Here is a 25896-nt window from a genome sequence, read left to right on the forward strand (position 1 = left end):
CACTCTTCCTCGTCACTGGCTTAACACGATCCGTTTTAAAGTAAGAGACGACACATTGCATACCGTACTTCTGGAATGCAGCAAGATGTAAATTTCAATTTGGTCCTTTTTTAATAGAAGTGAAGCTGGAGATGCTTGCATTCCCAATTTAATGCATTGCATTCATGCTTCAAGCCTTTATAACTACACTCCATTTCAGTGCACACCTGATGTTTCCAATCCTTCGCTGACCTGCTTTTAATTAGTTTGGATCTTTGTGCCTTTTCCTTCTAAAGACAGTCTTAGGTTGCAGGATTTCTTTTGAACTACAAACCCTAACATGCAAGTTTCTGCTTATTTCCCATTTTCTCTTTATTTTGATAGTCTTTGTATACTTTGGAGTAGTAGCGTGGCCTAGTAGAAAGAGCATGGGTTTGGGAGTCAGAGGATCTGGGTTCTAATCCTGTCTCCGCCACTGACCTGCTGTGTGACCCTGGGCAAGTCACTTACCTTCTCTGTGCCTCAGTCCCTTCACCGGAAAAATGGGGATTCAATACCTAGTCTACCTCCTACTTAGACTGTGAGCCCCAGGTGGGACCTGATTATCTTGCTCCGACGCTTAATACAGTACTTGACGTGTAGTAAGCACTTAAAAAATACCACAGTTATTGTTGTTGTTATTATTTTATGTCTCCTTTTATTGAAACTACTACTAAAACCTATGCAATAGGCTTTTTGTTCAAGATCTCTAAGTGCTTCCCAAGCAAGCGTTTTTGATTCCATTTTTTTGGTAAATGTGAGAATGTTTAATTATAAAACTGAAATTAGGGCACAAAAGAGAAAGTAGGGTAGATTGGTGTCAAAGTCTGATGTAGTGTCTGTGGGCCCGTGACAGTTGCTCTTTTTTTTTTTTTTGCTGGTATTTGTATAGTGCTTAAATATGTGCCAGGCACTGTACTAAGCGCTGGAGCAGATACAAGCCAATCAAGTTGGACACAGTCCCTGTCCCACTTGAGGCTCACAGTCTTAATCCCCGTTTTACAGATGAGGGAATGAGGTACGCAGAAGTGAAGCGACTTGCCCGTGGTCACACAGCAGACAAGGGGTGGAGCTAGGATTAGAACCCAGGTCCTTCTGACTCCCAGGACCGTGCTCTTCTTATCTTTTATGATAAATATAAACTTGTAGATTTACAGGTAACAGGATTTGCCGATTCAACTAAAGGCTGAATAGCAGCTGCCTTTGTTTTAGTCTCCGCGCTATAACCGATGCACTTTATCACCTGTACAGTTGTGGATGGTCATGTTTATTGGCTAGGAGCATCCTCCTAAGAAGGTTTAGTTCCCATCTTCAAGACTTTGGGAATAAGTTACTGAGAGAAAATTGATCCAGTGACCCTGAGTAAGATTGGTTTAGGGCCAGGGCCAGGCCCAGAAATAAGAATTTCTCTTATGCCATTCTCAGCTCACTGTCGAACTATGCTGTTTCTGTCTGTGAATGTAGAGGAGGCTCCCTCCTTAAGCACTTGCACAACTTTTCCTTAACCAATGGGGCTCTGAGAAAATGCCCCAGGACCTGAAAGATGCCACCACCCTCACTGTCTTCAAGAAGAAAGGCAAGGGATCAGATTGCAGTAATTCTTGAGGTATCTCACTACGCACCCCCCGCATTACTGGCAAGGTATTGGTAAGTCAGCTACTAAGGAATATCTCTGACCACATACCCGCGGACCCACAGTATGGGTGATTTCTGCCGTTTGTATGATAAATTGCCACAGGGAACAGCATTGATATCTTTACGCCGTCTTCGGGGACTCTACCAAAACAATGGGCAGGGATCACCTCTACCAACTCTGTTGTACAGTTCTTTCCCAAGCGCTTAATACAGTGGTCTGCACCCAGTGAGCGCTCGGCCAATACCTCCGATTGACGGATCAGTAGATCTGGACTCTTGGGAAACTAAAATACAACAATAGTGACAATCCCTGCCCACAATGAACTTAAAAGTCTAGAGGACGAGCTGACACCCTTCAGACTCAGGGTGGCCCTTGTGTATTAGGGGAGGAGAGAAAGTAAGACTTGGTTGTCTCTCTGAGTGGAGTTAGAAATGGAGAAAAAAATTGGTAATGGTAGGAACGGTCTTCTCTGGGCCTGGACCAAAGTCAAAGCCTTTTTTATTGGCGACTCCAGAAGGACGAGAGACAGTGTTGTATAGTGGAAAGAGCATGGGACTGAGTCAAGAGACCTGAATTTAATCAATCGATTGGTGTTTATCGAGAACTTATGTGCAGAGCCCTATAATAAGTAATAATAATGGCATTTGTTAAGCGCTTACTATGTGCAAAGCACTGTTCTAAGCACCGAAAGCACTGTTCTAACTAAACACTTGGGAGAGTACAATAAAGTAGCCTCATCGAGGCTCCGAAGGAGCTTACAATTTAGCTGGGGAGTTGACACTAAAAAAAAATTACAGGTGTAGAGGAAGGTACCAAGTATAAAGATGTGTGCATAGGTGCTGTGGGGCGGGGAATCAAGAGCAGAGGTGATGCCATAGGGAGGGGAAAATAAGATGGGGAGATGGAAGATTAATAATTATTGGTATTTGTCAGATTATATTAGTCAGGGAAGGCATCCTGGAGGCTGCTATTATTATCATTATTATATTTTTAGGCATTTACTGTGTGTCACGGCATTGTTCTAAGTACTGGGCTAGATCCAAGTTAATCAGGATGGACATAGTCCCTGTCCCACATGGGGTTCGCAGTCTAGGAGGGAGAACACCAAGTACTGAACCCCCATTTTACAGGTGAGGAAACTGAGCCACAGAGAAGTCAAGTGACCTGCCCATGGTTCCACAGCAAGCAGTTGCCGGAGTCGGAATTAGAATACATACCCTCTTACTCCCAGGACCATGCTCTTTCCACTAGGCCACCCTGCTTCTCAAGATGTACTTACAGGTCACGGGTTCTAATCCCGGCTCTGCCACCTGTCTGCTCTGTGACCCTGGTTAAGTCACTTCACTTTTCAGTGCCTCAGTAACTGCATCTGTAAAATGGGTATTAAGAGTGTGAGCCCCATGTGGGACAGGGACTGTGTCCATCCTGATTAACTTCGATCTATCTCAGCGCTTAGAACAGTGCTGGACGCATAGTAAGTGCTTTAAAAGTACCATTATTATTATTATTGGTATTCGAGGAGCCAAGTGTATTGTTTGGGGTATAGTGGGTGGGGAGAGAGGGTAAGGAGCAGGTACTGAGCTGATTGAGTGCCGTTAAGCTAATAGCGAGGCAGTCTACTTGTGAAGATGTAATGTGTGACCTTGGGCAAGACACTCAACCTTGCTGGGCCTCAGTTTCCTCATCTGTGAAATGGGAATAAGGTCGCTTGTGAGCCCCAAATCTAAGCACATTACAAGTGCTTAATAAATGTCACACACGCCAGAATTGCAGTCCTCAGGGTTTTTGAACCTTTGTTCTCTATGTCCGTTCAACCATTCATTCATTCGTTGTCGTATTTATTGAGCGCTTACTGTGTGCAGAGCACTGTACTAAGCGCTTGGGAAGTACAAGTTGGCAACATACAGAGACGGTCCCTACCCAACAGCGGGCTCACAGTCTAGAAGGGGGAGACAGAGAACAGAACAAAACATATTAACAAAATAAAATAAATAGAATAGATATGTACAAGTAAAATAAATTTCTTTATTTAACTTCTCTGTGCCTCAGTTACCTCATCTGTAAAGTGGGGATTAAGACTGTGAGCCCCCCGAGGGACAACCTAATCACCTTGTAGCCTCCCCAGCGCTTAGAACAGTGCTTTGCACATAGTAAGCACTTAACAAATGCCATCATCATTGTTATTAGTTCTTCTTCCTTTACTGAGGGTCCCCACAGTCACAATCTGCATTCTTGGCAAAGCCATTAATGTGAGAGACACCATGTTGGGATCACAATAAGGTAATACAGCATCACTCATCTGCTTATAAAAAGATTCCCCAAGGACTTGTTGATACAATAGCCCGTAATGGCTGCAAGGACCAGTCCAGCCCATTTGCATTTTAAAAATTCCCTAACTACCTATTTGTGCAATAGGCAGTTTGCTGCATTTCTCTATTTCCCGCTGAGATCCCTTGGATTTTTCCTTCTTTCTGAAGAGAGCACTTATTGAGTGTAAAGGCAGGCCTCAGCAAAGAGAGGGCTAGTTCTGGGTTTTCAAATTCTGCCAATCAGATGGCTAGTGCATCTGCCCTTTCGTTTTGGTTTTCTTTTGCTGTTTCCTTCCTTTGATAAGGGACCTTTCCTTGTCCGCTGAGCTCAACACAGTCGTCTCATGCTGGGGGAATGCAAAAGGCCCCGCTCATCTTGGAGGTTTCTCCAAGATTCCTCCCGTCTTTCAGAGGAGCTTGAAGGAAATTGCCTGCCGTGACTCTCTTGGTCCAGGATCTGTGCAGGTGCTGCCGTGGGGTTCATCGGATTTTAAAATAAGCCTTGCAGTAAGAACAGCATCATGCCGCAATTAGTAAGGATCGGGTAGAGCAAGAGCTATCATCTCCCTTATTGATCTATAGCTGTCGGGGTTCGATTTTTGGCTCCCGGTATCTCATTTTTGTGCCCGGCACGCAATTTCGGTCATTGCATTGGACTGTCGTAACCTGGAGCTGTATTTCCAAAGTGGGCTTCTGTGTCAAACGAGGACCCAAGATAGCATTTAAAACATCGGGGAAAAAAAAATGTGCGGGGCTAGAAGAGCGTGATGTGAGATTAGATGGCAAACTGGCGGTGCCTTGGCCCAAGGAAAGTAAGCCCGGTGAACTCAGGTAGTGAAACATTTGCATTTTATCGTGCAGCGGTCCTGCTACATTTTTAGATTTATGGCCGGTCAGGGGCCTCAAAACTTGCTCGCCCCAACCTCACGCCCCTGAGGGGGATTCTCAGGTTGGAGAATAGGAATAGCCCGCCGTGAATTTCCTTCCATAGATCGGGGATGATGTACGGCCTCTAAGTACCATAGGTTGCTTAGTTTGGGGGATAGCAGGGCGTAAGGCAAAGATGCTTGTGCACGTAAGGAGAGTCGGTACATTTCAGAACTCAGCAAAAAAGTCATCTCTTATCAGAATGAGTTCATCCTTCCCCCTCCCCTGCCCCGCAAACATCTCCAAGGGAGTTGCCATCCCAAGGGGTGAAAGGGTGCCGCTTTCCAGGGTTTTTGCAGGTTCTTTAGTCCTCAGGTGAAATGAGCTGTACCCTGGTTCATGCTCTTAATTGTTTCCGTGGAAATAGGGTGCTAAGTGAAAGGATGCTAAACAAAGTAGTGCTTCCCATAGGAAATAATGTAAAGTGCATAATGTGTCTTAATCGCACCCAGGTAATATATTTTCAAATACAGCAAAGCTAGTTATATGTGAACAAAAGCAATGTAACACTGTTCGAGAGGGATGTCTCTGACGGACTCTTCAGCATAAAGACGCTTAATAGCGCCGATATCTACTGAACACTTAGTATAGGTCAAGGGCTATGCCAAATGCGGGGGTTTGTATACCAGGTAATCAGATCAGACACAATACCTGCCCCACCTAGGAGTCACAGTCTTCTGGGGTGGGGAGACAGGTATTTTATCCCCATTTTACAGTGGAGGAAGCGGAGGCACAGAAAAATTGTGTGACTTGCTCTAGGTCACCTTGAAGGGAAGCAGTAATAATAATAATGGCATTTGTTAAGCGCTTACTATGTGCAAAGCACTGTTCTAATCACTTGGGAGGTTAGAAAGTGATCAGGTTGTCCCATGGAGGGGCTCACAGTCTGGATCCCCATTTTCCAGATGAGGTCACTGAGGCCCAGAGAAGTGAAGTTGACTTTCCCAAAGTCACACGGCTGACCCGGATTTGAACCCATGACCTCTGACTCCAAAGCCCGGGCTCTTTCCACCGAGCCATGCTGCTTCTCAACGTGTAGAGACGATCCCTACCCAACAATGGGCTCACAGTCTAGAAGGAGGAGACAGACAACAAAACAAAGCATATTAACAAAATAAAATAAATAGAATAGTAAATACGTACAAGTAAAATACTGAAATACCGCTCCTTTGTCTTCACTGCGGTACAAAGCTCAAGGCTTGAGGACTTGCTGTGGAGCCCACCTATGTAAAGGGTAGAGTCAAGACTAGGACCCAGGTCTCCTAACTTCCCTCTCCAAGGTCACTAGTGACCATTGCCAATTTAATTTTTTAATGATGTTTGTTAAGCACTTACTGTGTTCCAGGCACTGTACTAAGCGCTGGGGTAGATTCACACTAATCAGGCTGGATACAGTCCATGTCCCACCTGGACCTCACCTTTCTTATTCACGATTTGCTTGCACCATGAGAAGCAGCGTGGCATAGTGAATAGAGTACTGGCCTGAGAGTCCCAAGGTCATGAGTTCTAATCCTGCCTATGCCTCCTGTTTGCTGTATGACCTGGGCAAGTCACTTGAATAAGTGAGAGAGTCCGTAAGGAACACCAGCATTAAAATTCAGCCCCGAAGAGCCGTAAAAGAGGCCAGACCCTTGAAAACGTTTTGGGGAGCAGTAAAGTATCGGTACTCAGTATCAGCAGTATTTTTGGAGCTCCTACTGTGTGCAAGGTACTGTGCTAAATGCTTGGATATCAGCCCACTATTGGTTAGGGACCGTCTCTATACGTTGCCAACTTGTACTTTCCAAGTGCTTAGTACAGTCCTCCGCACACAGCACTCAATAAATATGATTGATTGATTCTGAACTAATGTAAGTCATCCTCTTACATCTATTCATCCTCTTTTAGACTGTGAGCCCACTGTTGGGTAGGGACTGTCTCTATATGTTGCCAACTTGTACTTCCCAAGCGCTTAGTACAGTGCTCTGCACACATTAAGCGCTTAGTAAATACGGTTGATTGATCTTACTTCTGTAGGCTAGTGGTCATAAAGATTCAAAACTCATTAAATCCCAAGTGGACCAGATTGCAAAATCAGTGGGATCATCATCTCAAACTAATTTCTCCAATATCCATCATCGGTGGTTTTTATTGAGCGCTTAATGTGTGCAGAGCCCTTTACTAAGCGCTTGGGAGAGTCCAGTGCAACAGTCCCCACAGGGAACTTACAGGCTTAGAGGTACTTGTCAGTTAGCGGAACAATATGGCTAGATGGAAGGTAGATTGAAAATAGCAGGAGCCTTTAATTTATAAAGAAAACATTTTGAGAAGGGACATAACTGACCTTAATTATGATAGAGAAGCATAGAATTGTTGGTCCTTAAGGGGAACAACAGTGCGATGAGGTATCACCCATTGAATCTCGCCAGGGGAAGAGTCAAAACACATCTTAGTAATTGTGATACTTAAGCACTGACTGTGCGCCCAGCCCTGAACTAATCACTAGAGAAGGATCAATACAGTCAGATTCATGAGGAAGCAGCGTGGCTCAGTGGAAGAAGCCCGGGCTTTGGAGTAAGAGGTCAAGGGTTCAAATCCTGGCTCCGCCAATTGTCAGCTGTGTGACTCTGGGCAAGTCACTTCACTTCTCTGGGCCTCAGTTACCTCATCTGGAAACTGGGGATTAAGACTGCGAGCCCCCCGTGGGACAACATGATCACCTTGTCACCTCCCCAGCGCTTAGAACAGTGCTTTACCCATAGTAAGCGCTTTAATCGTTCATTCAGTCGTATTTACTGAGCGCTTACTGTGTGCAGAGCACTGTACTAAGCGCTTGGGAAGTACAAATTGGTAACATATAGAGACGGTCCCTACCCAACAACAGGCTCACAGTCTAGAAGGGGGACACAGACAGCAAAACAAAATATATTAACAAAATAAAATAAATAGAAGAACATACAGAGATGGTCTCAATCAATCAATCAATCGTATTTATTATAAATGTCATTATTATTATTATTATTATTTAATCGTATTTACGAGAACAAGAGCGATGCTTCACACATACTGACTGACTTCACACACAGACTGAGCCCCTTCCTTCCTCTCCCCCTCATCCCCCTCTCCATCCCCCCATCTTACCTCCTTCCCTTCCCCACAGCACCTGTATATATGTATATATGTTTGTACGTATTTATTACTCTATTTATTTTACTTGTACATATCTATTCTATTTATTTTATTTTGTTAGTATGTTTGGTTTTGTTCTCTGTCTCCCTCTTTTAGACTGTGAGCCCACTGTTGGGTAGGGACTGTCTCTATATGTTGCCAATTTGTACTTCCCAAGCGCCTAGTACAGTGCTCTGCACACAGTAAGCGCTCAATAAATACGAATGATGATGATGATGATGATGATAAGCGCTTAACAAAAACCATCATCATCTGCTTTGTTCACGGTAGGTCCTTAATAAATATTAAAGACTGGGATGCACTTTTTCACTAGCTCCACACAGTATCTTTCCAACCCTTTCACCTTTAACTGCTTTTGCTTTCACTTCCTTTCTCTCTCGGGTCTGGTCGATCTTCTTTTAGAGAAGCAGCGTGGCTTAGTGGGAATGCCATCTTGGGAGTCAGAGGTGGTGGGTTCTAATCCCGACCCCATCACTTGTCAGCCGTGTGACTTTGGGCAAGTCGCTCTACTTCTCTGTGCCTCAGGTACCTCATCTGGAAAATGGGGGTTAAGACTATGAGCCCCACGTGGGACAACCTGATTACCTTATATCTACCTCAGCACTTAGAAAAGTGCTTGGTGCATAGTAAGCGCTTAACAAATACCATCATGATCATTATTATTATTATTCTTTTGACCCTATAGATGTAAGCTCCTCGTGAGCAGGGATTTTGCCTTCCAACTTGATGGTGTCATACTCTCCCAAGTGCTTAATACAGTGCTCTGCCCACTGTAAGTAACAGCATGGTCTAGTGGATAGAGACCTCCCCACAGCACTTGTATATATGTTTGTACAGATTTATTACTCTATTTTACTTGTACATATTTACTATTCTATTTATTTTGTTAATGGTGTGCATCTAGCTTTCATTCTATTTGTTCTGATGACTTTGACACCCATTTACGTGTTTTGTTTTGTTGTCTGTCTCCCCCTTCTAGACTGTGAGCCTGTTGTTGGGTAGGGACCATCTCTATATGTTGCTGACTTGTACTTCCCAAGCGCTTAGTACAGTGCTGTGCACACAGTAAGCGCTCAATAAATACGATTGAGTGAATGAATAGAGCATAGACCTTGGAGCCAGAAGGACCCAGGTTCCAATCCCGGCTCTGCCGCTTGTCCGCTGGGTGAACTTGTTTAAGTCACTTGCCTTTCTGTGCCTCAGTTACCTCATCTGTTAAATGGGGATTAAGTCTGTGATCCCCATGTGGGACAGAGACCTTGAGCAGCCTGATTTGCTTGTATCTACCCCAGTGCTCAGTGCAGTGTCTGGCACATAGCAAGAGATAAACAAAGGATGTGGAAAAAAAAAACAAGAAAACTTCTCATTCGGTACCTTTGATTTGGTCAACCCAGCTTAAGCGTGGCTCAGTGGAAAGAGCACGGGCTTGGGTGTCAGAGGTCATGGGTTCGAATCTCAGCTCCGCCACTTGTCAGCTGTGTGACCTTGGTCAAGCCACTTAACTTCTCTGTGCCTCAGTTACCTCATCTGTAAAATGTGGATAAAGACTGTGAGCCCCAAGTGGGACAACCTGATCACCTTGTATCCCCCCAGCACTTAGAACAGTGCTTTGCACATAGTAAGTGCTTAACAAATACCACCATTATAAGTGCTTAATACAATGCTCTGCACACAGTAAGCGCTCAATAAATACGATTGATGATGATGATCAAGGCAGCCTCATCATCTTCTCTCTCCGACACTTAACCAGCAGTCCTTTATTGTGGGCATACAGATCCTACCTACCAGTCTACCTCCTTCTGAGTGACTGCGGTATTTGTTAAGTGCTTACTCTGTGCCAAGTCCTGGGGTAGATACAAAACAAGCAGCTCAGGCACGGGGCTCACATTTTGAGTAGGACAGAGCACCCCCATTTTGCAGGCGAGGAAACCGAGGCCCAGAGAAGTGAAGGTCACACAGCGGGCCAGTGATGGAGACGGGTTTGGAACCCGGGTCCTCCGCCTCTGTGGCCCGTGGTCTTTCCACTAGGCGACACGCCTTTATCCTCTCCTCCTTTCCCTGCCGCCGCCCCGTCCCTTTCTCCGGCTCCGCAACTCGGTGTTCGGTTCACGCTCCTCTCCTCGGCCTTTAGTTAATTAGCCCTTTGCGCCCCTCCGCCTGCCCCCAGATGCCGTCGACTCCTGCGTCCGCCCCTGGATTTGCAGTCGGCAGCCATCTCCAATAACCATCAGCCTGTCAGCTTTGCAGCTCCCCTCCACCTCCCACCTCCCCCCATCACTCACCAGAGGAAAAAGAGAGCCGGAGCAGGAGCCTGAAATATATCATGCAATAGTGTATCATGAATTTGTTGTGAATCACAGCGGTGAAGCAGGTTTATTTATTTCTGCGACTTTAAATCAATACAAAGTAGGTCTCTCAGTTCTGAAGCTGGGATGGAGTGTGAAAAAATGAGCCCATTGTACTCTTAAAACTTTGGGGAAAGGAGATGACAGCTATATAATTCCATTTACCAGGCACTAGGGGCTTTAATGTGAAGGTGACAGGGAGCTCTTTGTGCATTTAGAGCACCATATCTTCTAAATAAAAGATCTGTAGACTTGATAGTGGGAGCATAGCTCTGAGTTTAATAATCTCCAAGCATTAGACCGAGCCAATATGTTCCCAAGTCAGAGAGGTCCCCTCCGAACACTCATAAATTAAAAGGGCAAGAACTGCACACGTCGGTAGATTAGAAATGCAAGGCCTGCAATCTGTTTCCAGGAGGAAGACAAACCTGAGGAGCAGCTCTGTGTTCAGACCCCTGTGTGAATATGATAAAGACCGGAGAAACCAGACTGTTTAGAAACCGAACTCCGGGCTATTCGTCATTCCCAGGCACGTCCCCGGCGCTGGGCTCCAAACCCGTCCCTGTCCCCTCTCCTTCAGAGTGGCCGTTATCACCCGGTCTAATCAGATAATGTACACAGTCCGAAGCGCTGAATTATGAAAAGAGAAGCTCGAAGAGCCGCTTAGATTGAACTCCAGACCCTTATGCCCGGGGTTCACTTCATTCTGGGTGATTCGTGTCCAGGACCTGATTTTAATGATGCCTTCAGTGTCGTCCGAACTTAAGCCTTTTTGAGAGTAGATGGGGGAAGGAAGAAATGGCAGATTTCTTTCCTTTTCTTTCTTTTTAAATCCAAATTTCACTAACAGTGTGCTATTCATGGGAAGCAAAGACCATTAGAACCGCCTGGTAGTATCTTAATTTCCTTTCTAATCCAGACTTGGGTTGTTTCAAACAACTCACCCACAGGTGTGGAGTTTTCAGTACAGCCACCTTAAGGTAGGTCGGCTTTGTGAATTCCCCAACCAGTTTAAATGTGTTGTAGATGAAATGGTTTAAAATAGAAAATCGGGTTGGGTCCCCATTTAAAAGGGAAGCAGGGGTTTAGGGTTTTTAAAAATTCAAGCCATTCACTTTTCCCAAAGAACGCAGTTTCCCGTTGTAGGAAAAATGTATGAAACCCCTGTATATTTATTGTATCATTGAGGAGGATCTGGGCACCTTATTTTCAGCTGAGGGCAAATGAGATTGATACCTCTAAAGGTGAGCTTCACCCAGAGCTCTTAAACCTTCAGGAGTGTGGTGATATTTAGCAACAATAAAAATGGTTATCTGCAACCACTTGAAGAAGTGGTTGAAATTTGGATTGTAATTGAAAAACAAACAAAACGAGACCACTGAGGGGAAGCAGCGTGGCTCAGTGGAATGAGCCCGGGCTTTGGAGTCAGAGGTCATGGGTTCGAATCCCGGCTCCGCCACTTGTCAGCTGTGTGATTTTAGGCGAGTCACTTCACTTCTCTTTTCCTCAGTTCCCTCATCTGCAAAATGGGGATGAAGACTGTGAGCCCCCCGTGGGACAACTTGATCACCTTGTAACCTCCCCAGCGCTTGGAACAGTGCTTTGCACATAGTAAGCGCTTAATAAATGCCATCATTATTATTATTTATTATTATAATTCTTGACCGTTTTCCTCCTCCGGGAAGTGGTAATGTAACGACTGATAATCTCGCATTCAATGTAGTTATCATTATTATTATTATGGTATTTGTTAAGCGCTTACTATGTGCCAGGCACTAAAATAAGTGCTGGACAGTGTTCTACTGTACTGAGTGCTCCTCTAAACGAGATGCTCCCTGTCGGGAGGGTAATGGGTCAACAGACTCCGTTGTATTGCACTTTCCCAAGCATTTAGACAATGCTCTGCAGTCTCCCCCTCTAGACTGTAAGCTCGTTGTGGGCAGGGAAAGTGTCTATCAACTCTGCTATATTGACCTCTCCCAAGTGCTTAGTACAGTGCTCTGCATAGAGTAAGCGCTCAATAAATGCCACTGATTGATCCAGGAAGCGCTCAATAAGTACCACCGATAGATCAACCACAGTGGAATAGAGCAGGGACCGTGATACTAGATGGGTCTCACTTCCATCTGAGCTCCCGCTCTAGAGAACCACCGTAAATTGTATCTGAAAAGCTGAGACTTTTTTTTAATTTTTAATTCCAGATTTGGAGGTGGCTTCTTTTCATGTAACTCACTGTGTTAGGAGTCCTGTGGTGTCTTTGGCTAAATGGGCAGTTTAAATCTGTCTTGGTGCTGAGTGATTTCTTCTGGCGGCCTGGGTGATCGAAGGAAGCCAAAGCCTCTCTCGTGCATTTGGCAGGATGAGGCCATAAACCAAGTTCTGCCCTGTGTATCATCACTCTGAAAATCAGTCCTCCCTCTCTGCTCTTCTCGATTACAGTATATTCATCACCTCCTCCCCATCCGGCATTCCCTCCGGGAGCTACTCCGAATCCCAGCCCTCGGCCAGTCCTGGTGACTTTCGGTCAGCGACCGGATCCCTCGGGCCCCAACCATTTTCCCTCACCCGCGGTTGTCCGTGGTGCGGTGCTTCTGCCAAACGGCGTCTTCGTCATGCGTGTTCAGACTCGAAAATTGTCGTGTTCTATCTAACCTCAGCCTAGTGACCTTGATCTCAGCTGTGACACTTAAGTCAGATGCCCTCCCTATTTGCCTCCAACTGTAAGCTTCCTTTAGCCTCCCCTCGCCAAGCCACGGCCTCGTTCCCGCTCCACCTTGTGGGTCCCGCGTACCCAAACCTTTGCGTCGGCAAGATGGTCCCCTTTGGGGAGGTCCCTAATATATGCCGTTTCACGAGCCCCGGTTCTGCCTCTTCGGAGATTTAGTTCTCTGTCACCCTTGGACATATTCCTGGAGAAACATTTACACAGTGATATGTGCTGCCCCACTTAAAATTGTTAATTGGAGATTGAATTACTTGTCAGCTTTTAAAAATGTAGTCCTCGCAGGTCAGGGAGGAGAGCGGTAGCAGCGCAGAGTGGATGAGCTATTACAGCTTTTTTGCGGGGGGCGGGGGGGCTTCTCCCACCCTCCTTTTCCCTCTCATTCCTTTTCATTCTCCCTTTCCCTTTCAATCTCCCTCTTCCCACTCTTCTGTCTAAACCGAGTGTCCAGAGTCTTTAAGGTAGCAGACCCAGAGTGACCTAAGCCTCTGGACCGTGGGTGAGGTGTGGAAATGGCTGCATCAGGATGAAGTTATAGAAACCTTTCGCAGATGGTTTTAGAACTAAGACTGCCCTGCAAAGGAGGAGCGGGCAGAAGGAAACCCTGTGATGTGCTACTTTTATTCATTCTTTCATTCGATCGTCTTTATTGAGTGCCTACTCTGTGCGGAGCAGTGCACTGAGTGCTTGGGAGAGTTCAGTACAACAATAAACAGACACATTCCCTGCCGCAGAAGCAGCCACACAAGGGGTGGATTTCACGTCACTTTAGCTGGAGAGGCAGGGCCCTCGGAGAAGTGGGGAATGAAGAGACAGGTCCGGGAAGACTGTTTTTTACAACTTCGCCGAAAGCTACTGTAAAAACAACCTTTCCTTCCAATATCCCTTCTATATTCACGTCTCCCCACTTGTTCACTTGCATTCTCGTGCCCGTGTACATTCTCATAAAAGCAGATATTTTAGCGCAAACTTGATAAAATATGAGCCATTTAAGTGCAACGGCACAATTTGGTAAATGCCTCTTGGAACCCCAGCACCTCAGCCGACAGATACACCAAGAAGTAACTACTATGCTCACTCGATGATTTCATTTGCACAAAACCTCACCGTGCTTTGCCAGTTCACTCAAACATCTAGAGCACTGGGAAAAGGAAGAACGTGTTTATCTCGATCTCCAAAAAGGGATTTAAGGGAGAGAGCAGGCGGTACATTAGACCATTTTCATTGCCTGTCAGCAGTGGTAAACCGGAGCTGTCTGCAGTGTCTCTAGATAAGTAGCAGAAACATTCTTATGTTCATATGACCGGACTAGTTTGCAACTTTCCCCTCATGGCTGTGGAAATTTAAAATTCTCCGTATGCTCATTGGATCTTTTAGACTGTGAGCCCACTGTTGGGTAGGGACTGTCTCTATATGTTGCCAACTTGTACTTCCCAAGCGCTTAGTGCAGTGCTCTGCACACAGTAAGCGCTCAATAAATACGATTGATTGATTGATTAGCCAATGTGTCATTCTGTTGACCGGCAGAAACGATGCACGGTCCCAATTTTGACTTGGAAACTACAGTAGCTGAAATTGGGGTTGAACTTCGGATTAAGAGGGCACTAGAAAGTAGGCGTATGGTTTTGGAGCCCTTTATTCTCCTAGGGACAACTCCTTCATCGGTCCAAATCGTGGAGACCAAAAGCAAAGTTCATCGCAAACCACCATCTACCCAGCTAGTCTTAGAAAGGAACAAATGTGGGCCTCTCGATACGCTTCTTTCCGTTTGGTATCTGGCTCCTCTGAGATCTGAATATATGTTGCACAGAGATAGTTTACAGCTCTATCGTGCCGAGGAAACACTTTAAAAATTACTCAGGGAAATGGAGCCCATCCGGATAAGCAACTTGATCAGTCAGGGGATAGAAGTGCAAGTGGGAAAGTTTATGAAATGCGCCGGCAAAAACGGCTGGGTCGAACCTGAGTCTCTTCTGCGTAAAGGGGACTGGGTGCATTGCGAGAGAGTATGCGGCGGGCCTAGAAAATGGCATTTGTTCCCATCGCAGGTGACCACACAAATGTCCCCGGGTTTTAATTACGGAGTTAGGCAGAGGGAATCAGAGGTGAGACTCTCTCCTTGGTCTGAGGCTTTTGTCTCGAAGTATTCTGAAATCATTAAAACCGCTTGAGTCAGCAGTGACCCCTATAAATCACGAGCTATTGTGTGCTCCCTCATTCTACTGAACTCGGCTCAGAGCAAACAGGACTCCCAAATGGATCGGTGTAGGTGGACTTTTTCTTCACTTATTGTAAATGCCAACAATTGCTAATCATTCCGTGACATTATTTTGGCAAGTAATACCTCTCAGTGCCTTCTACCTCTTGTGTCTTTTGCTTGTTTTTTGTCTTTTAATGTTTTCATTAAGCACTTAGTATAAGCCAGGCACTGTCCTACGCGCTGGGGTAGATGCTAGCTAATCAAGTTAGTCAGAATCCATGTCCCATATGGGGCTCACGGTGTTAGTCCCCAGTTTACAGCTGAGGTAACTGAGGCAAGGGAAGTGAATTGTCTCGCCCGAGGTCACACACAGCAGACAAGTGGCGGAGCAGGAATTAGAAGCCTGGTCCTCCTGACTCCCCATTCATTCATTCATTCAATCGTATTTATTGGGCGCTTATTGTGTGTAGAGCACTGTACTAAGCGCTTGGGAAGTATCCACTAGGCCATGCTGCTTCTCTGTTGAGCAGAGTTCACGTTGCAATTAAACCTCAGTAGTTCTCACTGAACCGGGAGAGACGCAAATCCAGAAATGCTACCTCTTTTAGAACTCTTAGCTGCCAGATCAGAACCCAACCAACCCGGGGGTCTACTGCCCCATTTTCAGGAGACTCAAAATCTCAGACTTGGCCAATCTTTCTACTCACTGACTTGTGTGAAGGGTGTGCAGAACCTGCTAGACATAATAATAATTGTGGTATTTGTTAAGCGCTTACTGTGTGCCAGGCACCGTGCCAAGCACTGGGTGGATATCCACAAATGGGTTTGGACACAGTCCCTGTCCCCTGTGGGCTCACAGTCTTCAATCCCTATTTTAGAGATGAGGTAACTGAGGCCCAGAGAAGTGAAGTGACTTGCCCAAGGTCACACAGCAGGCCGGTGGTGGAGCCGGGATTAGAACCCATGACCTTCTGACTCCCACTACATTATGCTGCTTCTCACCTACGGATTTTAGTTGGGGAACCCCTTCTTCCCCGGACAAGGTAGTGGGGAGAGGTTGGAGAAGGATTTAATCAATTGGAGAAGGATGCAATCAATTAATGGTATTTATTGAGTGCTTACTATTTGCAGAGCACTTTACTCAGTGCTTGGGAAAGGACAGTGCAATCAAGTTGGGAGGTGCAGTCCCTGCCCACAGTGAGCTTTCAGTCTACAGGGAAGAGTTTCATTCACAATAACCATCTGATGTGGACCCAATCTGCTGGGTCTTTTGTTATTCCTTGATGGTCCTTGGGTTTGGAGTAGGATTAGAATTGGGACAGAATTTCAGGGGGGGAAATGTTCATCCGACTGCTTTAGGGCCTGTGGGGAGGATCAGAAACCCGGCAACAGTCCACCGAATCCCCCTGTTATTCTCTCTTTGTTTTCCCAATTTTATTTTAATAATTAAAAACACCGTTGATTAACTGGAGGAGAATTTCTTCAATGAAGAAAATACTCTCAGACTCATGGGTGGAGCCTTTCAGTTGATTAAATTCATAATGTTGGAGCCAGGTGAGAACGTGGCTTCCTTGATTGACAGGGCCACTGCCTTCTCTGGTATCAACTGGCTGCTTTGATTGTTTGGGTTTTTGTTGTGTGGGTGTGGTTGTGTGTGTGTGTGTGTGTGTGTTTAAAGATATAAAGGAAACAGGTATGTAATGCCCTCTGCCTGTTAGAAATACTAAAGCCATAAAAATAACAAACGGCGTGTATTTGCTAGAATGTCAAAGTTATGAGTTTATTTTGTAATGATGTGCTCCTGCCTTCATGAGGTAAACTGGCCGTGGCGGAGGTGTTATTAGTAATATGGACTCAGTGGAGCAGAAAGCCGAGTGACCGAGAGATCAGTGTATCAGTCAGTGAGAGGGCAAATGGAAAGAGACAGCAGGAGAATGAGAAAAGAGCCATGGTGCCTGGGCTGAGATTAAAGACAGAGTCAAGAGGAGAATGAAAGTCCAGTGGACTTCTACGCCACTTACCTGGCCCTTTAAAGGGGCTGTGGTCGAGATTGTGTTCAAAGGCAGAGGAAGCTCACCCAAAGTCTCTTCTGAAAGTCTCTCTGCCTCCAATCTAATCCAGAGAAAAACGAAGGTTACCAAGGTCAACCTGCTTTGGTGATTTGTGTTTTGTAATATCTCTTCCTGTGGGGGAACACAATGAATAATTTGGGGGGGGGGGGGGGGCGGTCCCATAGATTCCAGAGACGCTTTGCAAAGTTTGGGGGTGAGGGTGATGGAAATAAACAGGCCGTGGCTAGGGAAGAAGAATCAGTCGTTTGTTCAGTTCATTAGCCCTTTCTAGGCAATAGGCGGTGAATAAAATAACCGAGGGGAAGGACTTTTCATTTTTTAAAAATAAAGAAGGAAAAAAGAAAAAAAAAACGAGATACAGTAAGCTCTGTACAACTGTTTAGAGCTCTCCAGGGCTCCCCCAGATGACTGGCAATTACTCCACACTCAGCAGCTTATGATAGTCAGTGATCAGGCTGCCTTGCTTCCATCTGCCGGGTCGGAAAACCTCCCTCCCTGAAAGAAACTATTAACCAATCTTCAAGGGAAAAAGAACCCTACAATTTCCAAAGCCCAAGAAATTCTCGATTTTTTTTCTCATTCTCTCCCTTTTCTTTTTTCTCTTTCTTTTAAAGAAACTTTGTGGTTTCCAATCGCTAGTGCCCTTTGACATTACAAGACTTTATTTTCCTCCAGGGATATGTGGGGGATTGAAGCACTTAATTCCTCTGGGTCCTGGAGGGGTGGGAGGCAGAGCAGGGGGAGAACCCGCGTATAAATCACAGAGCCAAGCTGCACACAAAGAGAAGCTTAGAGTCCTGGGTTAGCGTGTGGAAATGTTGTTCTTTCAATCGTTTCTCAATTTGGCGAGCCGTAGCACGAGTGGGGCGGTGGTGACCATTTCCTGCCCTGTCAATTTTTCGATCAGGTTTTCATCCTAAAAATCAAATCCCTGTATTTCTCGTCACCACGATGAGGATTTGAGGGAGTGCAGTTCTATGTGGCTGCTCAAACTGCTGGTTACACTCTGCGCTTGGGTGGGACCCGTGCTGTTCTTTGGTCAGTCTGATTTCTCTTTCTCTCTCTCCCTCTCTCTCTCTCTCATCCTGTGCTGCTGCTTCACTTTGGAACAGGAAATCTGTGTGGTAGTCTTTTCATTAAAAAAAAAAAAGAAAGGAAAAAAATCAGCATCACAGTTCCCGTTATATTCCTAAATTGCTTGTCCATGATACGTTTGAAGGCCTCCCATCTCAGCAAATGCTAGGCTGAATTAGGAATCGACATCTTTTAATATAATTCCTTTAATTTACAGTCCATTTTAAGGAATAGGAAGGGAAGAAACAGCTGGGTCGATCTCACCCCACGTCTCAGAATTCACTATGAAAATCGGATCCCGTGCTTCCTAACCCAATCCCTTTACTTTCTCTTCTTCAGGTGCTTGGACGGGAAGTGTATACCTCCAACAATCAGCTTGGGGGCATCCAGATTATGCACAACAATGGGGTGACGCATAGCACTGTGTGCGATGACTTTGAAGGGGTTCTGACCATCCTCCACTGGCTATCCTACATGCCGAAGGTGAGCACCTTGGCCTTGCCATTGAATCTAAAGTACTGTTCCTGCCATTTTCCATCCAGGTCAGTCTAGTTCATATTTGAAACATGCAAGCCCCAATTGTCCTTTTTACCTGGAGCTTTTCTAAATTGGTCTTTTGGACTCTTTTTGCTTGAAAATGCCACATCTCCCAATTTTATTTTTTTTAGCCTTAAGTGCCTTTTTCCTAAATGATTTTCTTACCCGATTTTTTTGGTGACACAACCAACTGCGGTTCCTTGGACTCTGAGTGAGGCGTCGTGTAGTATCCCTCTGAGATTCCCTGGCAGCGAAGCTTCTGAGTCCCACGGCTCAGACAGGTCTACATTTTCGAATTATATTCTGGGAAAACCCAGCCTATCTTGAGTCGAAGGCTCAAGTTCACAGCCGGGCACAATCTCATGTCAGTTGACCAAGTGAAAATGAACAGCTTCTCCGGGTTTACCAAATGTTTGGGCGGCTGTGGGGTGATTTGTAGGGTTTGGAGGTTGTAATCCCGTGTATGGCTTCTGGCAACCTCGGTTGCAGCTTCACGGTAGAGGATAGGTTGGGAGATATCTCACTAACTCTTATGTCTCTTCCTCCCAATCTCCTTTCAGAATGTTTACAGTCCAGTTCCTATGCTCAGCTCCAAGGATCCTATAGACCGAATCATTGAATTTGTCCCAACCAAAGCCCCATATGATCCCCGCTGGATGCTGGCAGGACGGCCACACCCAAGTACGTTTACATTTCTAACCTCCTTTTACGTGCAACTCAACACCTCAGCCGGTGCCCGAGCCATCCGGTTGCTGCCCATTTTCTTCTTTCTCCCGAATGACTTTTGGATCGCTCCCTGAAGCTCGGTGTGTGACCAGGAAAGCAAATCCAGTCCAACCTGGTAATGAGGGAAGGAGAACAAGGCAGTGGTGTAAAGCAACTAGCGAGCTAGCCAGGGTCATCGAAGAAGAAAATCCGAGATAAGACTTCCTTAGCAAGAGTTGGGAAACCCCGGTATTGAGTAAATAAAACAAGATTTTTCGAACTCATCATAGGAGAAGTGGTGAGCATTCCTCCCCCCCAATGTAAGTGAAGATTGAGGTGACATTGAAGAAAGCTTCTGAGATCCTTAGGTGGAAGGAATCCATACCAAATATTAACCAGCAGCAAATGTGTACCTGGTGCTGACGTTAATTTGGGAAATTTGTGTATTTGATGGTCAACCCAAGCTTCTTTTTAAGCTTACCTAGGAAACAACTATGTTTAGAATATTCAAATATCGGATAATATTTTATATTCACAGAAATGTGTAGAGGAAAGAAACCACTAGGAGATGATTGTGTGGCCACCTCTCTCAGACCCATTCCTAACTAACTGTGGTCTCCAAAGAAGGAGTCTCCAAACCCTTCACTTTTCAATCCTTCCTGGCAAGGAGTCAATTTCAATCAATCAGTCAATGGTATTTATTAAGTTCTTACTGGAAGCAGAGCACCGTATGCACTAGGCACGGAGAGTACAATAAAATGCAATTTTCTGCCCATGAAGAGTTTGCAATCTAGAAGAGGAGAAACTCTTCTTGCTGCATTGTAGTCATTTTATTTTTTGGATGGGGACATCTGTTCCTCTATGTGCCTTTGGGTAAGTCACTTTAAAGGCTGAATGAAAGGGTGAATATTCTAGGAAAGGTTCACCGTCTTTAAAGACAGCTTTGCTTGCGATGAGGGAAAGTGTTGAGATCAGTTCAGAGACTCTTCCTCCCAGTGAGGAGGTAGGAAATTAAATTTTCGAGCCTCTCACATGTGCAGCTGTTGCTCTGTGGTGACCAGATGCAGGCAGGTTGCCTTTTGTTCAGATTTGGCTTTCAAACCTTACTTTCCTCTGTTTATCTTACTACGACTAAACATCAGTTTCAGACAATCGGCAAGGTATCTTCGCTCTGCTTTCTGCCCCTGGGCAGTTGTTGGGATAGACATCATTTGCCCTAGATTGCTCTCCAGTTTTAAGATAATCCTGGTCTCCCCTCTCTCTTCTCCCTCCACCACTCCCTTGTCCACTGCTCTGGTGAAATCATAGCACCTTTGACTAATTCAGATCAGAATTTGATGTAGTATTCCCCAGGGCACATATAAACTGAGCAGAGGTGGGTTCTAAGAACAGTATCTGAACTGAATGTACCTTAGACTCTTCAGAGGTGGCAAAGCAGAACCTTTCCTCACAAAAAGCCAAACTGCCGCTTCAGTACCCATCCAGAAGGAAGAAGGGTTTTAGAAGAGAATTTTCCCAATGATAAAATTCCTTCAGTGGTTCCAAAACGTCCTGTGTCTTTAATTAAATGAAAGCACATAAAGCAGCCTCTGTCTTAAGAGGACCCTTTTAAAAGTACCCTAATGGTCACGGGGAGTAATTAGATTGAAACCTTCCCGAGAAATGAACTCCTTCCAGCCTTCTCCCTCTTAAGGGGCCGGCAGATGAGACGTCTGCATGGGCGTTCCAAACTAAGCGGCCATTATCCCGGCCGTTATTAATGAGTTTCTTGGACTGAAATGAGATTTGCGATAAACTAAGTTTTCCATTTTTTGGATAATATTTTTTCATCGTCTCCCCAGCAATTCATCCTGCTGTCTACGTACTGCTCAGACCGCTCCCAAATCGAGTGACTTCAGATTTTAATTTAGTGGAAGCGTTAAGGAAAGCAGATGATTCCCTGTGATAAGTTAAAGCAGATATCTCCTAGGTGAAAAGTTAAAGCCATTTATTAGAGGAGATAGTGCCGCGATATTCTTCAAACTGACGCCCAACACGAGACCGGAATCTAAACGATCAGCTCTGGGCTCACGATAGAGAGATAATTTTGAAATGGATGATCACATTTTACACTAAGGCCACGGAGGCAGGGAATGTAGAACACAGTAATTACAAGTTTGGTCTTGATAAAACACTCTCCATCCTGTTTAAGTCAGCAGAGGTTAGCTTGCTCAGATCTCCACTTTTAATTGGTTTTGGACTTGGGTTTTTAGGGGTGGAGAGACTTGTTTGAATTAAAAGAATCAGTGAGAGCTACAGGACAAGGGAGAAAGCTGGGAAACAGTGATTTGCAGACATCTTGTGGGGTCAATGTGGTTACCTGTCAAATGGAAGGTGTCTTGTTTGATCACTCTCCCCACCTTCAAAGTCTTACTGAAGGCGCATCTCGTCCAAGAGGCCCTCATTTCCTCTTTTCCCACCCCTTCTGCGTCACCGTTGCACTTCGATTTTTCCCTTTGCTCATCCCACCTTCAGCCCCACAGCACTTACGTACATATCAGTAATTTATCTCTTTATACTCGTATCTGTCTTCCCCACTAGACTGTGAACTTGCTGTGGTCAGGAAAGGGGGCTGCCAACTCCGTTATATTATGCTTTCCTACGCGCTTAGTAACAGTGCCCTGCACATAGTAAACGCTCAGTAGATATGACTGATTGATTGATTGATTGAGGAGAACATACCCGATCGAGGTGCTTGGAAGAATATCGAGGCTGAAGGTGCATTTGCTAGTGATTTGTTTTCTGCCAGTAAAGGAAAGAGGACCTGGTCGTTTTCTGTCACCTTGCCTGCGTGTGACTGAATTCAATAGTGAACATGGCTACATAATGACATAGATGATTCACAAAGCATCGTGATCTTTGTGGATAATCAGTCGGTTCTAAGCGCTCAGTACAATGCTCTCCACACAGTAAGCAATACCACTGATTTGTTTGCAGTTTGGGTATCTTCTGTAATTTTTCCCGAGAATTGATCAGCATCCAGGACACGAACAATGGATGAAACTCCAAAAGGCACAAAAAGAACTCTTTTGGACTCCCTCAACTCTCTCCCTTACCCCTGCTTATGTCATCTTTTTGGGTAATAGGACAGTAAGAGCGATGTCTATCTCCCCCTGATGACTGAAAGCACCTTGTGGGCAGGGAACGTGTCTACAGCTCTGTTGTATCGTGCTCTTCCAAACCCTTACTAAAGTGCTCTGCATCCAGTCAGTGCTCAATAAATGCCCTTGATTGATAGGACAGTGCTCTGCACAATGCAGGAAGCGCTCAATAAGTACCGTTGGTTGAGTGATTGACTGGAAGGGTGGTGAATAGAATACTTAGAGGTGGGAAGGGAAACCTAGCTCTCCAAGGTCCCTGGGACTTAGTTTTGCTGGCCTCCCTTGGTACCGATAATGGAGTTTTCAGCAGCCGTGTTTGAGGAAACGGGAAGAAAAAAAAGCTGGTGTCACCTCCCACTTGGCCCTGTCCCCTGTCTGGGGTAGCTCAATAGGTAGCAGAGGCAGCACCCCCAAATTTGCTTCCAAGTTGTGCCGTTATGTGACCCCAGTGACCCACACCTCAGGAGGTGACAAATAAGGCAGTTGATGTCTCACTGCCTGTGCCCTCAGAGAGGAGGCAGCGTGATCTGGTGGAAGAAGCACGGCTCTGGGCCTTAGTTTCCTCATCTGGAAAGTGGGCCTTACCTCTCTTTCCCTCCCAGGGATGTCAGGAGGACTTAGGAAAATAATATCGGTAAAGTAAAAACACTGCACAGAAACCAAGTCGATGATGGTATCGTTATCTGAGGTAGTATAGGAACTGGGAGTGCCTGGAGTGAGTGAGTGCTAGAAAAAGGAAGATTCGTCAGTATTTCTTCTTCATGGTTTTCTGCTGTTGTTTTTGCCTCCCAGACATTGGGACTTAAATGTGGTGGGGAAGAGAATTAGCCTTTTTTCAAAGCCCAAGATTCTTGATAAAATCCATTTAAACATGAAATGCAGGGTCTTTCCTGTAGTGGAGGTAAATAAACCCTGTGTTTTTTCCAGCCAGAAATCTTATCCCCTCCTTTCCCAGATTCAGGGCCCGGTCTTCAGACACCAACAGTTTGTCTATACTTACTGATTGGCTGTCTTTGTTTTTTTATTCTTTAAAAATTAGAATAGAAAAAATTAAGCTGGGTTGTAAAATAGAAATAAGTATTTTGCAAATACTTTTAATGACTTGGCTGCCTTTTGACAGATGTTTGCGGTGTCTTGCAAAAAGATGTTATTTATTTAAAAGCATGCAGACTCGTCTCTTGCTATCTGAACCTCATCGTTTAACAATAAATGATGCCTTTGCTGATAAATGACTGTCTTTATACAAGCTAGCAAATGAAATAGGAGATGATGTTTGAAGTCAAACGGACGCTCAGCCGCCTAATGCTCCCTTGTATTATCATTCTGTGTAATTTTTTTCTTTATTTAAAAAAAATAAAACCCCAAAATACCTTGTAAGGTTTCACTAGACCATCTTGCTGAAGGCTTTTAAGCCAGTCGCGCTCCTTCCCCTGTCCCTGACATGTTCTGTCCTTCGTCTTTAGGCCAGAAAGGCCAGTGGTTGAGTGGATTTTTTGACTACGGCTCCTTCTCAGAGATTATGCAACCTTGGGCCCAGACCGTAGTGGTTGGTCGAGCCAGGTAAGAATGAGTTTTCTTTTTTTGTTGTTGTTAACTTTTCTGAGGGGAAAAAAAAAATCCCCTTTCCGATGGCTCTTTCTCCCTGAGAGCGTTCACCTCTGGCCCGGGGTGAGACAGACGATTTGACCAGGTCGGTGATCTCCAAGGACGCTTGGTGTGAGATGTAGATGTTTGCGGTGTGCTTCTCTTGAAAACGCAGCCCATTTAAAAAAATCCGGAAACAGGGAGGGTAAGCGGTGGGTGACTTCGCGGTTCCAGGGCTTTTGCTTGGAAACACGAACCGACCCCCTCAGTGGCTCTGAGATTATTTAAGTAGTAAGCGCACTATATTGTCTCCTAATCAAATTTGACTTGCAAAAAAGTTCTGCTAAAACCGGAGTGACTGCAAGCAGTAATAGGTTGCTGGGATACCTGCATTTTTCAAGTGGGAAATTGAAGTTTCCATTAAATGTTAATACCCACTCTAAAGAGAGCTTCACTCAACAGCAAGCCCTGCATGGAATAATCTGTAGTGCTCCCTATAACTAGCACCTGCCAAGCCTGATCTTAATCTAGTTCTGTGCCGCAGAGAGACATGCTGTCCCGGGGACCGGCATCGGGAGCTCACCTTCCTCTCAGGGGCAATCACTTTTCCTTATCTTTGTGGAAAGTGGCACCTGCTTGAGATTCCCCAACATGCCCCGATGGCTTGAGATGGAGATCCCAGCCTTGAAAATAATTCTCGGTGTCGTGGGTCTCTCAGTACCGCGGGTCATCCCACCTCATGGTGCCGGTGACGGCGGGGGGGCATCAGATGGCAAAACCGAAAGCTCTGAAGAAAATTCAGTACAAGCTCGCGGGGTCGGCTTCAGATATCTGGCTGCCCTGAGGTGGGGAAAAAATGGGCCGCCTCTCCTCTTCCCCGTCTCCGCCTGATGTCGGGCGCCACATTTTGCGAGGGTATTTGTCACTCCCGGGCCTGCCCCTGGACCAGACATCCCCTTAGCAGCTCAGTTCTGAGACCCTGACCTCCACCCCACTGATGGATTACTTCCATAGTAACAATAATGGCATTTATTAAGCGCTTACTATGTGTAAAGCACTGTTCTAAGCGCTGGGGAGGATACAAGGTAATCAGGTTGTCCCATGTGGGGCTCACAGTCTTAATCCCCAGTTTACAGTTGAGGCAGCTGAGGCACAGAGAAAGTTGAGTGACTTGCCCAGAGTCACACAGCTGATAGTTGGCAGAGCCGGGATCTGAACCCATGACCTCTGACTCCAAAGCCTGTGCTCTTTCCATTGAGCCACACTGCCATCTTGGCGGCGCGGCCACCATCTTTGAGAAGAGCCATGTGGCCACCACCTCTGAGAAACAGTTTCTCTGGAAGGTCATGTGCAGTCAACCGCTGAAGCGATGGCTTTCTTTGTCCACCACCTGAAGCCGACCCGTTCTAGATGGGGCTGGAAAGGGCAGGGATCGGCTTCCCGATTTCCTTCAACAGTC

General features: G+C 45.5%; 1 protein-coding gene across 3 annotated transcripts in view; it reads left to right on the top strand.

Annotated features, from left to right (window-relative positions):
- Positions 1 to 25896, top strand: part of ACACA (acetyl-CoA carboxylase alpha) — a 270884-nt gene that overhangs the window by 180656 nt on the left and 64332 nt on the right. For all 3 annotated transcript variants that reach the window (XM_038758869.1, XM_038758870.1, XM_038758871.1), the window contains 3 exons: positions 18811 to 18954; positions 19569 to 19689; positions 24317 to 24413. In XM_038758869.1, coding sequence (XP_038614797.1) covers positions 18811 to 18954; positions 19569 to 19689; positions 24317 to 24413 — 362 coding nt within the window. The remainder of the gene's footprint in view (positions 1 to 18810; positions 18955 to 19568; positions 19690 to 24316; positions 24414 to 25896) is intronic.

The sequence above is a fragment of the Tachyglossus aculeatus genome, chromosome 17 (assembly GCF_015852505.1).
Source record: "Tachyglossus aculeatus isolate mTacAcu1 chromosome 17, mTacAcu1.pri, whole genome shotgun sequence".
NCBI lineage: Eukaryota > Metazoa > Chordata > Mammalia > Monotremata > Tachyglossidae > Tachyglossus > Tachyglossus aculeatus.